The sequence below is a fragment of the Diabrotica undecimpunctata genome, chromosome 3 (genome assembly GCF_040954645.1).
Source record: "Diabrotica undecimpunctata isolate CICGRU chromosome 3, icDiaUnde3, whole genome shotgun sequence".
Classification (NCBI taxonomy): Eukaryota; Metazoa; Arthropoda; class Insecta; order Coleoptera; family Chrysomelidae; genus Diabrotica; species Diabrotica undecimpunctata.
The window spans coordinates 53,394,488-53,409,141 of NC_092805.1; the positions used below are offsets into that span (position 1 = coordinate 53,394,488).

The following is a 14,654-nucleotide window of genomic DNA, read 5'->3' on the forward strand; positions in this document are numbered from 1 at the left end:
ATAATTAGGAGAAAGAAAATGGCAGCACTGTGCTTGTTATCCTTATTATTTGAAAAAAGAAGAAAACATGTTGGATAAAGGAATTATTTGTCGATCGTGTGAACTATTGTAACACAAAATTGCTTAATGGCATTGATGAGGATGATTATAAAAACTACATAAGAATGGACAACTTCACTGTTGCTGGAAAAAGTTGGTCTACTTATTTCCAAGAAAAGATACCGTCATACGTAAATGTGTCAGTACTGAACAACGCCTTGTAGCAACTTTACGCTTTCTGGCAACTGGAAGGTCATTTGAGGATCTGAAGTTCAGCTGTAAAATATCTCCACAACTATTGAGAAAGGTGATACCAGAAACTTGGAGGGTTATAATAATTTTTCTTGGAATTGAAAGTTATTTTCTATTATTTATTTGCGAACTAGGGATCTTTGCTCAGCGATGTCGGACAGACAGCACCAATTGATATTTTGTTTGGAGCTGATGTTGTAAGCAAATTGTATACAGGGAGTAAATATCAGTTATAAAGTGATCTTGTAGTAAATTTACTATTTTAATCGGGAATAAGCCACAATACGAGTTAGAAATTAAATGTATTTGACGTTTGGACTTCTACTTCGGAAATCGTTATTAAAATATTCCGAAGTTGAAGTCGAAATGTCAAATAAATTTAATTTCTAACTTATATTTAGGCTTATTTCTAAAGTAATTTTAACTACAATTTATCCTTACCTAATAAGTTAAGCATCTTTACATCTTCTTTTTGAGTCATCATTAAAGACATTAGTTTTCCCAATTTTATGGAAGCATTCTTATATTTGTCCAAATTTTAAATCAGGTAATAAACAAGACAAAACAAATTATCGAAGCATGTGTAAACAATCCTCTCTACCAAATCGTTTTGATCGACTAATACACGATCAATTAAAATTTTATTGTAAAGAGCGCCTAACACACAATCAACATGGATTTTCTCAGAATAAATCAACGGTAACCAATTTAGTACTGTTTGAGCAAAAAATATTAAACGCCTTGGAGAATAACAGTCAGATGCAGGTGACTGCATTCTTCAAGGCATTTGTCAGAGTAGATCATAATATCCTATTGAAAACATTAAATGCCTTTCGCTTCAGTCATCAATTCTTACAATGGTTTAGCAGCTTTTTAAGAGACCGCACACAACAAGTGAGAATAGGTTGTTTTAATTCAAATATAATTCATGTGACATTAGGAGTACAGAAGTACCCCAAGGAGCTCACTGTTTACCCTTGTTAATTATTTAAATCCAAAGATTCAAATGATGACAACTTTAATTCAAGTTTTATACCGGTTGAGTATTTGGTGTGACAATACTATTTTGCAGTTAAATGTTGCTAAATGCTGCTATATAAGTTTTTATAGAGGTTTTAAAAAATATGACACTTCTTACGCAATTAATGATAATGAATTATGTTATGTCAAAACAATTAAAGACTTAGGAGACACATTTTATGAACAGTTGCGATTTGTACAGTTGCGATTTGAACATCATATAAATAATATAACAGTTAATTCATTAAAATCTTTGGACTTTATCTTTCGCAACTGTTTGAGACTATCTGTTTGGGCTTTAAGAATGATTTATTATGCTTTGGTTGTATCTAAAGTGGAATATGTATCTATTGTATGGTCTCCACAATACCAAGTTCATTCTACTACATTGGAGAGATTGCAGAACAAATTTTTAAGATATTGTGCACATAAATTAAATATACGCATTATTAATCATAATTAAACAGATGTCTTAAAAACACTCAACATGAATTTATTGAAAACCCGACGAGAGAACTCTGATTTAGTATTTGTGTTTAAATTAATAAATGGTTTAATTCGTTGTCCTGACCTTTTCCAATCTATTAGCTTACATGTTCCCTCCAGAAGTCTCAGATATCGTCATATCCCAGCGAGAAGTCACTAACTAACATTTTGATGTTATGGAGATATTTGAAGTTAAAGATAAAATCTTCACTATAAATCAGGTTTTAAAAAATTTTCTATAACAAACTTTTTTAAGGTGTAATTACTGCTCTTAGATTTATTAATCCGAAGTTACTAATACTTTGCAGATACTTTACTATGTATTTTGTGCAATAGTATCAGTTAGTGATTTTTTGCATAAACAACAATAATGAGTTTTAGTAATAATTATTTATTACGTATAATATAATTATTACATATTATTATATTTATTACATATTACATCGTAATAAGTTAAAATATAAAAGAATATTAAAAAAGTTCCTCTTCTTCGTCATCCTCAACGGCTGGTTCGGTTATTTTGTATCTGGTATATTATTGGCTATTGGTAGAGATGCATACCATCCATGCAGTTCCTCTGGTATAATTTCTTTTTTACATAACTTCATTAAATATACCTTTTTTTTTGTTACTAATAGGAAGTAGTTGATTATAAGCTCTTTTTATTTCATTCGCAAAATTTTTTTTATTATGTCTGGATTTGATTTTTCATATCGTAAAGATTTGATTTCAAGCCATCTGACTGTGTTACCAATCTCATCTTTCAGACGATTTTTAATTGTGCGTTTTGAGAAATCTTTAAGATCCAACATATCGGAAAAATGCAGCTGTTTGATATGGTAGGGATTAGCGGAGCTTCTCTTTCTGTTTGATCTGGCACTTTTCATTATGTTCATCCACTCCATAACAGAATTAACAGACACATGCCTTTTTTCCCTTTCAATTTCACCATGCATGTTGTCAACTTCCATGAAAGAATGTCCGGATTCTAGGTATTTCTGCTCTATGATTTCAATAGGAGTAGTTTGGGTTAAATAGAGCAGAAGCGCAGAGATGTGCTGATTGCGATTTTGACCCCCAGTCTGAGTGTCTGAAAACAATGAAATCTCTTTAATATCCTTTGAAAATCCATTAATCCACTGCATTAAAGCTGTACCAATTTCATTGCTGCCTCTTCTACCGTTCACCTCAGACCACAGCATGCAATATGCTTCATTTGGAAACCGTAACTCGTAACCAGTGAAATTATAAAGGCAAAGTTTACGACAGTAATATAACAGACTCTCCACCAGACGGTATTTGAAGAACACTCTGTAAGTCAAGCGTTGCAAACATAACGTTCTTTAGCAATTGTGGCCTGCCTTTTTTTTTCTAAATGGGCGTTGTATTTTTGTTTTAATTCAGGCGTTACAGAATCTATTCGTTTTGCATGCCTAAATTGGCACGAAAAATGATAAATTATAACACTCGCAAAAAATTTTTCTGTACTTTGAATGACTCACCGGAACTCGATTATTCTCGTTACAATGGACGGTATACAAGGAAAACATTTTTCTAATAGACAATTTTTCATCTAAGTAACATCTGTGAGTATTTTTCCTACATTAATGAGACTCTATTGTAGGAAACATCTCGATGTGTTGTTTCACAAAAGCCACATCTTCTGGTTTAATTTTATTATGAGGAGATTTTTTACCTCGTCTATCTTCTGCCGTAAAAACACTATCGTTAGAACCCTTAAAGGCCTTATTAATAGGACCATTACTAATATTAAGAGTTTTTTGAAAGAAATTTTGACAGACTCGATATTTCTTGTCATTGCTTATAAGAAAGTATGCTCTGCTGCACTTTCTCTTTCTATTAATTGAAACCTTTGCCAAAGGTCTCGCCGGTTCTTTTGTTTGAACCATTTTTAAAATGAAATCTTTCTGTCTTTTATAATTAGAAAGAGACCAGTACTTTTTACAAATGCTGATCCTATCCACTTCCGAAAAATTTTGACCACATTTAAATTTACAAGATTGACAGTTTGCTGGTCGTAGAATCTTTGCTGGCTTTACACCTTTTTTTGTTTTATAGGGCAAACAGTTAAACTTATTTTTCTTCCCAATATTTTTTGACCATTTAGAGGGATCAGATTTTCTACATCGAGAAGAAACTTTCTTTAGAGGTGTATTCTCATCATTATTCCCAACACAATTATTTATGTCGCTTGTTTCTTTTATATGTTATATAGTTAATTCTTCATACTGTATAGACTTATTATTACTTTTTGAGATATCAGTTTGAACCCAGCCCTTATCTTTAACGGAGTCGTCTTCTGATTCATCCTACAAATAAGTATTTATTACTTATTGTTTTTGAAACTAAATTAACAGCAGAAATGATATTTCAAATAATAGATTTCACCTAAGTCAGTGAAAACATTAATAACCCAGTAAGTGAACATGAAATATGGCGATACCGTGTAATAAGCTATATTTTTGCTAAGAATATTTTTTTCGATAATATGCTTACTTTTTGATTTACTTGCAAAAAACCGCCTGAAAACGAGTTTCTTTTTGTTGAAAAATAAACATTTTCACTCACAAATAACTCGAAAAATGATTAACAGTTAAAAAACTCTATAGAGCAAAGTTACTTAGAATTAGTCAATTTATCCACGACTATTTTAAACGTATATTTTTCACCCCCGAGAAGGGGTGACTTTCACCCTCCAAGTAAAAGCAACCAACGGCACACGTCCAATAATGAAATAGAGCGTAAGAGAAAACATAATCCATATTTTTTTAGCGAGATAATACGTGTTCACTCACTAACTGCATATCAATAACTGAGAAATAGAAGTGTAAAATCAAACACAGCAATGATTTATTATTCTGGAAAAAGTCACTAAGTGCCATTAATGAGTTTTAATGCATATCTCTACAATTTGTTCGTATGTAAAAAGTTACTAAGTCACTTAGGTATTTTTGGCGGCTTAATATTTTATTAGTATTAACGGGTTAGTGATTTTTTAACACACAAAAATAGCCATTTAGAACCACATTTAACAAGTAGTGACTTTTATAATAGAAAGATATGATGAATTTCATGTGATCGGCGAAGTTAATGAGTTTTTTCACAAAATGTCAGTTAGTGACTTTTCGCCGGGATATGACGAATATTGATCTGTTTTATATATCTTTTCACCGTACAAATTATGGTAAATTTTTAAAGAGCACTGTTGGTGTGGAAATAGGAATTGAAAAAATATTTTTTCATTGCTCCTATTACTTTATTATGGTTCCAAGTTTATTCTAAATTTAATTAATATTAACACTCTATCTGCCTTAAAAATTTTATATCCTCTTTGTATTTATACTTTACTTATAGATATTATTGCAATACTTTTAGGACACTGCAACCTCTAGTTCTTGCGGAATTATTAAAATATTTTAACAAAACCGAAAAGTACGACCTTCTCGGTGAGTATTCAGGATGGATATTAGGAACAGCTACTGTACTTTTAGCCTTTTTCTTTGCTCTCTCTTATCACCATTCAACCTTGGGATCACAAAGAATTGGAATGAGAGCCAGAGCAGCATGTTCTGCGTTAGTTTATAGAAAGGTATAATGTTTAGATATTTTATGTAGGAAGATATGGTATCCCTAGAAGGATAGAGTTATAACTCTATCCATCACTCTAACTTAAAACCAGCAGTTTAAGAATAATCTTATTAAAAGAATACTCTTATATTAAAATAAAATAAAATTTTGTTAAAATTATGATTACTTAAATTATTAATTGTAATTACTTTGGAATTTCTAAATATAATTTAGAAAATAAACTTTAATTAAAAGGGATTTAAATTTAAAAAATGACTCCTCAAAATGACATTGACAGCCTCACCACAGAAAAAATAACAATCAGAATGCCCACTCTCAGATGCAGCCTTTGAAGTTTGTCAGCACGCGATCGCCATATTTTAGACGGAAACAGACTCGAATTGAGAAACTTGTGACAAGCTACGACAGAACTGTAATTTAAATTTTTAGCGATTAATAATTTAGTAAATTTGAAATAATTTAATCTTCAACTAAAAGTACGAATAAAATAGTGCATATTATGTCTGTAGTTGCCGTAAATAAATTAAACCGGGTTAATTTGTCTATGTACACAAAATAAAATGTCAGTGAACAGCACTGGTTCCGACTAAAACATGGCTGATTCCGTCTGCGCGAACGAGATGCGCGTACTTATTTTTTCAAGCAGATTGGGCATTCTGATTGTTATTATTCCGTAGCCTCACCTCAGATAAATTTGTTTTATTTAATAAAAAAACTTACAATTTGTTTAAAAATATCTGCCTTGTACTATTTGATCGCAACATAAAACTTTACGACCTTTCACTTTTAATCAAACCGACAGAAAAAAAAAACACCAAAATTAATTTTATATTAATAATTTTACGAAGAAAATCAAAACATTTTCCCTCAAAACTCGTATCGAATGCTTTTTTAAATTCTTTCCTTCTAAAACCAAACCTCTCGTTTTTTTTTGCATATCCTTTCCTGAAACCTCTTCCTTGACCAATCAACACACTCTAATAAAAAATATATCTTTCCTACTCTTTATCTGTCTCCTTTTACCGTTTTTATTATATCCTAAACAATTTAGGCTAACAAATTATTTACCAGTTTCTCGGGACACACAATCTACGTCATCCTAGTCCATTTGGACTAACTGATATCGACATCTTTTGTTTGGACTACATGGAAAAACAATTTACCCATTTTCTACAATCCTACTACATACTTATTTCTAGGTACAATCGCTTACAAATAAATTTTAATATTCACTGTTCATTGTTAATTCAAATCGATACAAGTAAATTAAGTAACCCACACAAAAGGCAACACCTGGCAGATGAAATCAACAACGGATTAATGAATCTTAAAGAAAAAATTCTACAAAATACTGAGACGGATAAAAATGGTTATTAATAAAGACAGAAATAGATAAAAGTCAAAAAGAAATTCTAATACCAACCAGATATAAAAAGTAGCAATGGATGACGGAAGAAATTTTAGATTTAATGGAAGAAAGACGTAAATATAAAAACAAAGATAATCAGATGTACAAAAAAGTGGATAAACAAATAAAATACAGAATTAAGAAAGCGAAAGAACAATGGTTAAAAGAACAGAGCGCAGAAATAGAAGAGTATCAGAAAAGACATGATAGTATTAACAAACATAAAAAAATTAAAGAATTAAATCACAACAATACAACAAGAAAACCGGGAATACTGAAAGATGCAAATGGGAAACTTGTGTTGAATACTAACGACAAATTAAAGAGATAGACAGAATATATCAATGAACTGTTCAAAGACAATAGAACAGAACAGATGGAGATAGAAGTAGAAGAGGATATGGTTTAAGAGATATTAAAAGAGGAAATTAAAATGGCATTAAAAAACAACAACAATGGTAAAGCAGTAGGTCCGGACCAAATCCCTATAGAAACCGTAAAATGCATAAATGACGAAACCTGGGACATTACAGTAGACTTATTTAACTCGCAAACAATGGTTACTCTCCACCTTTTGTGCTATCCCTAAAAATACAAACGCTAAATATTGAACAATATCACTAATAAGTCACATTCTCAAATTATTCGTGAAAATAATACATGGTCGTATAACAAAAAAAAAGGAAGAAGGAATAGATGATAGTCAGTTTGGGTTCAAAAACGGATTAGGAACCAGAGAAGCGGTATTTGCTTTTAATGTGTTAGCTTAAAGATGCATGGATATGAATGTTGATGTGCATGTTTGTTACGTTGATTTTGAAAAAGCATTTGACGAAGCAAGACATGAAAAATTAGTTCAAATTCTAAAGACAAAAAGCATAGACCATAGAGACTAACGAGTAATAACAAACCTCTACTGAAATCAAAGAGCACAAATCGTAATAGATAACGAACCCAGCCCAGAAATTGAAATCAGGAGAGGAGTTAGGCAGGTATATATTATGTCCCCATTACTATTTAATGTATATAGTGAAGCCATTTTTGAAGAAGCATTACTATCTCAAAGTGAAGGAATAATTATTAAGGGAAGATCTATTAACAACATAAGATATGCAGATGACACCATGATTATAGCAAGCTATGCTGAACAACTCCGATTACTGCTAAACAAAACAAACAGTTTCTGTGAAAAATATGGACTAAAAATGAATATAAAAAAGACCAAATACATGATAATAACAAAGAAAACAAATATACCAACAAACATACATTTAGGGAATGTACCGATAGAAAGCGTTGATCAATACAAATACCTAGGAACCTGGATTTCAGACAGTAATGATCAAACAACCGAAATAAGAGCCAGGATAGAAATAGCAAGAAATGCGTTTGTAAAAATGAAAACAATTCTCTGCAACAAAGACCTTAGATTAGAACTAAGAGTAAGGGCACTGAGATGCTACGTGTTTTCGATACTGCAATATGGACTTGAAAGCTGGACATTAAAGCAAGAACACATAAATAAGTTACAGTTCTTTAAAATATGGTGTTACAAAAGGATGCTTAGAATAGCATAGACACAGAAGAAAACTAACACGGAAGTATTGCGAGAAATGGGCAAAGAATGCGAAATAATAAACATAATAAAAATAAAAAAGTTGCAATATCTGGAACACGTAATGAGGGGACAGCGATATGAACTGCTAAGGCTGATAATACAGGAAAAGATAAGAGGAGGAAGGAGTATAGGAAGAAGAGGAGTGTCATAGTTGAAGAATTTAAGGGACTGGTTTAAATGCAGTTCCATAGAACTCTTCAGAGCAGCAGTAGATAGAGTAAAGATAGTGATAATGATATCCAACCTCCGATCGGGAGACGGCACTTAAAGAAGAAGAAGTTTATTGTTTCGTAAAATTTTTACGCCTTACATTTTGTCCTTCCCAATCTATTGATAGTTGATCGTTCGTGTGAAGTCAGTTTTAATTTTTTAAAACACATTTTCAATACAGTAGTTGGAACTGACAGAAAGCGGGTTGACTTGGCTTTTCGGCTGAAGATGGAGACGTATGTTCTGCACGTACAAGTTGGATTCTTTATTCTTGTGCTTTTCTTGGTAGGGTACTTGCCTATATGAAAACGGCGGGTCTCTCTTGCTTATGCAAAGCTTAGAGATATTCAAGAATACGTGTGTGATCCATTTGATTTGAAACTTAAGTTGAAGTAATGAAAACCAAGACATTTTCGAATTCATGGATGAGGTTAAAATATGATTCGAGGTAAAAGTTAACAATCCGTCTCATAAGTGTTTAAGGGTATTTTCCAATTTATTGTCGTGGTTATCAAAAAACCTTCATGTTGTTACGAAGTGTGTTTGAGTTACCATTGTAACCTGGAAAATTTCGAGAATATAAGTAGATTTTAAATAAGGTCATATATGTTAAAACTATTAAAAAAAATAAAACAAAATATATAATATATTTAAGTAAACATCTCATACTTTTCCAAACAACTGGGTATTTTTTCTATGCCACTTAATGTTCCCTTATATACTAAATGTTATTATGTATTAATATTACGTTTTTTTTACCCACTGTTTTTTAAATAAAAATTATAAATTTATATTAATATAAATAATGATGTCTATAATTTATTTTAGTTATTGAAATTAAGCCAAGCGTCTTTAAACAAAACCCCAGGCGGTAAAATGGTAAACCTTCTTTCCAATGATTTACAAAGATTTGACACTGCGTCATTGTATTTACATTTTATTTGGGTAATGCCGTTCCAAGCTGCTATTTGCTTTTACATTATGTATCAAAGTGTTGGAATAGCTGCTCTGGCTGGAACAGCGTTTATGCTTGTCGAAGGAATTGCTATGCAAGGTAATTATAGTTTTTTAAAAAAATACATTAAAGGTTTGTAAACTAAATATGATCTTAAATAAGTCTAAAAAACAAGACGGAATCAGACAAACGATACCGTCAAATTTTAAACTCATCATATACTCATCAGGATGCCTTCAAACGGGTCAACACCACAAGAGGAAGTAAGATTAGGGAAATACTGGAAATAATATCGAACTCTCAGTTGTAATATTTCTATCGTAATATTTTATATTGTTTATCGTAATAGCTTCTATTAATTCAATTTCGTTTTTCCAGATTCTCCATATGCCGTCTTTTTCTTACACCGGGCCATATACTTTTCTCAGTTACTTTCTCTCGAATGTCTTAAGTTGCGCTTCATCTTTTTTTCTCACTAACCTATGGTTGTGAGACCCAGGTCTCACAACCACAGGTTAGTACGGATCTAAGTAATGTTTTATATATAGTTATTAGTAGTCGTTAGTACTAATGTTCTATATATAGTCATTTTGGTTCTTTCGTCGAATAATTTCAATGTCATCAATTTGTTATTAGCATAGTATGTACAATACCCGGTGGAAATACATGCATTAATTTCGTTACTTACGGAATTTTTTTAATTGATATCTATATCCAGATATGTAAAGGCATTCACACGTTCCATATTATAGTCTATTGCAATATTATTTTTATTATCAGGTGTTCTTTTGACGATAATGTACTTGGTTTTTGTATTGCTTATTTTAAGCCCTCTTTTCCGTGTCTTAGAATCAATTTCCTTGATAACTTTTATTAGTTATTGCTTGCTTCTACTAATGATAGGGTCTTAATCCATTTTAATAATTACCTATTATATTCTCGGAGTATTCTAACAATCTATTATACATAATACCAGCAAGAATTTTGTATACTACATTTAGCAATGTAATTGCCTAGAATTCTGGCATTCCCTCCTATCCCCCTTCTTATATATTGGCTGTATAAGGCAGCTGCCTATTCCTTCGGCATTTGCTTCTTGGTCCATATTAATATTATTAGATATGTTCTGTGAGATATCCTGCTCTGGAGGAGATGCATCCTCCATGTTTTAATAATTGTGCCGAAATTCCATCCATCCGTCGCCCTATTATTTTTTAGTTTTTTTTATTATTTGGACTGTGTAGGATTTCTTGTACTTATTTTTTCAAAGCCTCTCTTTTTTTTTCTTCTTCATATTCTAGTCGCTTGTTTTTTCTTCTCGTTATAAATTTTTCTGCTATTTCTGGTATTTCTTTAAAGTTGATTAAGTCTAGCTTTAATTTTTCCTCTAATAAAGTTTTGCATTCACCATCATACTATTCCGCGTTTTTTTGTCTTTTGGCTTTTCTGACAGTTTCCTCTGCAGATTCCGTTATATTTCTTTTTAATTGTCTTCATTGCTCATTTGCAGAATCTTCGTCCCTGGTTCCGTTATGTTTTATTTGAAAAGAATTTTGATATTCTTGTTTCTTTGTTGAATTTTTAAATCCTCAACATTCCATTTTTGAATTCGACTATTTGTCCCTTTTGCCAACGTCGCAATTCTCTGCAGCAATTTTGGCCCCAGAAAATAGTGATCTGAGTCAAAATTGGTTTTTGGTATTTTTACATTTCTTCATGGATATTTTTTCCATGAAAGTTATTCATCCTCATCATAATTTAAGTCCTTACCAAGGCATAGTGACACTCTGAATATTATTGGCTTGCTGTCTCTATTAACTGCGATCTTGTGCCATATGGACGGCTTCATGTAGGAAGTTTTCCACCAGAGACTGCATTTGGTTTATCCATTATTTGTCTTCAGCCTTCTAACTTTTCTTCTTCTATTAATAGTTCCATGGTCTCCGTTCTTCTAGCTATGTGGTCGAAGTAAATTAGGTATGTTCGGTTTACTTTTTTTAATAGCCTATTGGGAAAAATAAGGGCATTGATCAACCTAAACTTACTATTCCTTAATATTGCACGGTATTTTCATATTTTATTCAATTTAGCTGTTAAGATTTGGGCCATTGCTAGTCGACGCTTGATTTCTGAGGAGCAATCAGCATTGTTGGTTATCAGAGAGCCCAAGTATACAAATCTGTGTACCACTTTGAAATTCACCGCTTGGTGTATGTGCGGTAGATTACTATTTACTATTTCTACGATCATTATTTTTGTTATTCCGGTATTGATCTGAAGTCCGAATTCTTCGCTCATCCGGCTTAGCCATTTAGAGATGGTAATTATTTTGACTTCATTCGCTGCTACTATAAGTGTCTCATTACGTCATCAGGTTGCTGATTTCTCTGCCTCCTATAGTGATTCCTTCATCTCATTCGTCTAACTACTCTTCTTATTATATATTCAGAATATATGTTGTACAATAATGGTGATACTATGCAGCCCAGCTAAATTTCCGTGTACTTTAACTTTGGCTTTCACTACGTGGTTAGATAACTGAAAGTTAGTACTGAGAACTATATATTTACTTGTTGCTATAAATGTTACAACCCTTAGTCAATTTTAAATGATTTTAGTAAGTAATCTTTGTTTCAAAATACTTTTACAAAAGTTTCTCCTTTTCCCAGCTTAGCATTAAAACCGCCTAATGTTAAAGAAGTATCGTGTCTTTGGATTTTATCACATACTTCCTGTAGTTTTATAGAATCTTGCAACTTCCTTGTCATCGTCCTCTTCCATCAGTGCACGTACATTGTAACGTTATGCAGTTTACCTTTAAGTCTTATAGAGCAACTTCTGTCTGATATTGGTGTAAATGGGATACTGGATTTTTGCAGTCCTTTGGTTACTATGAACCTTACTCATCTTTTACCTTGTCTGATTTGGTTTCCGGAGTAATATAGTGAAAATTTATTTTTACGAATTTCTCCATGGCTCTTCCATCTGATTTCCTGCTGAGCCAATATTTTAACTCTGTATTTTCCAAGTTCTTCTGCCAAACCAATTATATTCTGCCTTTAAAAGGATTTGTATATTCCAGGTTTCTCTCATTAGCCATTAGCCAACCTTCCACTGGGGGTTGGTTTTCAAGCTCCAGTAGGGTTGCTTAGGTTACCGGTGTACACTTGCTTGGAGGTGAAAATAGGAATTGAGTAGGAGTGGCTTAGTAATCCAACAGGATACGGCATCATATATTGCGCTTTACTACCCCTTTACATACCTTTGAACTGCAAAGTCCTTTAAAAAACTGACAGGGTGCAACAAAGTAACTTTTCTGTGGGTGTCAGGGCATGAAGGAATTGCTGGAAATATTATTGAAGATAGTCTTGCTAAAGAAGAAGCAAATACTCTTTTACTTTTATCGGACCGTTCAGAAACACTTAGTGCAGCCTACTGAGATAATATTTTAGACCAAAGGAATGCATAAAGGTTATTATCTTCTTCTGGCTACGCAAAAATACTATTGAAGCTTCACAAGACCTAACTCATAGTAATCACAGGTATCTTCAGTGAGAATTGCTCACTCAAATATCATCTCCGTAAAATTTGCAAAGTAGATAGAGCAACATTTAGATTATGCCAACATGCAGAGGAAACGGCCAAACATATCCAAAACTGCAGGGCCATTCGCCAACGCTATAACAGATCCCTGTAACAGATCTCTTAGAACTTGATCAGGTATATATATATATATATATATATATATATATATATATATATATATATACAGCACTAAAGGCTCTTGACTTAAACAGAGAATAGGCTAACGTAAAAGTCAAGATCTTTTTTTTTTAATTGACGTATTGCCAGATTCCAGTAAGAACCTAATCCACTGAATTCTGGCAGGCAGCTGTGGGGAAAATCTTTTTAGACATCTAGTGTCACAGAGCAAGACACCCTGGCATCTTTCGACTGAGTAGGATACTAGGCCAGAAGACCGCAGAGTAGTGCAGGATTAACGGGTAGTGTTTCAGCTAAAACCTTAACCACCGTTCCAGAGGAGTCTTTCCACTTAATAAACAACTAAAATCCTTATATTAACCGTCACTTTAAAAGAAGAATAACTATATTATATTAAGGAAAACCTTACAAGTAACCGTACCTATCACCATAAATCAGAAATTGTTTAAAAAATGCCTATTACCAAACGAAATCAAAAGAACGAAAATATGGCTGTGAGGTCATAAACTAATTTTGGTACTTATCGGTTCTTGGCTTTCTAAAAAAAAGAAACAAGTTTTTAGATCCCTGGTTCAATTTGTCCCTCTGTCCTCCTACTCCTTTTTCTTCATCACTCCAGAGATCAGACAGTGTACTTCTCTCCATTATTTCTCTCCTCTCATCATTATGTTTATCATGTTTATTTCATCCAGCCTGAAACTCATTTGGCTCTCGACGTCTTCCCTTTCATTTACCCCTCTCTAAAAATTAAAAATTTGGGCGGGAGCGTCCCGTAACCCACAAACAGTACGGTCTGTCGAGGCAGATTTGCCTATTCTATTTGTGAAGGTGCCAAAACTACCATGTCCGGGCAAAAATTGCCTCAGGAAGTAGTCTAGTTTCCTGAACTTACATTCCCACCTCTCTTCTTTATCTATATTTCCATCCATCCTCCTCGCATACACCCTCGCTAGCTCTTTGCACAACAAGGTGATCGGTATCACCGCTCTAATGACATAAAGGGTCTCATTTGAGACCGTACTGTATGTGGTAAATACTCTGAGTAATATTCGCCTTTGCGAAGTCTCCATCAGCTTGGAGTATTTCGCAGTGTTCAGTGCGAACAAAAGCCAAGATTTGAACATAGAACGGAATATAGATCTAAGGTATAGACAACAGATCTTACAGGCCACGGTGTAAAAAGGTATTCTAGGTCAGTAGACTCCTTTGAAATAATAGGATTTTTAATCTATAATCTAGCTCTCGCATTGCCATCTCTTCTCTCAACAGAGTTGTCCGATGACTTGCAGTCTATATGATGAGTATACTCGATAATTGGTATAGATAGAGCTGTA

At 32.8% G+C, this 14,654-nt stretch overlaps 1 protein-coding gene across 2 annotated transcripts in view; it reads left to right on the forward strand.

Annotated features, from left to right (window-relative positions):
* The window catches only part of LOC140436809 (ATP-binding cassette sub-family C member 4-like), a 127,261-nt gene that overhangs the window by 32,929 nt on the left and 79,678 nt on the right, over nucleotides 1-14,654 (forward strand). For both annotated transcript variants that reach the window (XM_072525927.1, XM_072525926.1), the window contains exons 4-5: nucleotides 5,194-5,407; nucleotides 9,471-9,696. In XM_072525927.1, coding sequence (XP_072382028.1) covers nucleotides 5,194-5,407; nucleotides 9,471-9,696 — 440 coding nt within the window. The remainder of the gene's footprint in view (nucleotides 1-5,193; nucleotides 5,408-9,470; nucleotides 9,697-14,654) is intronic.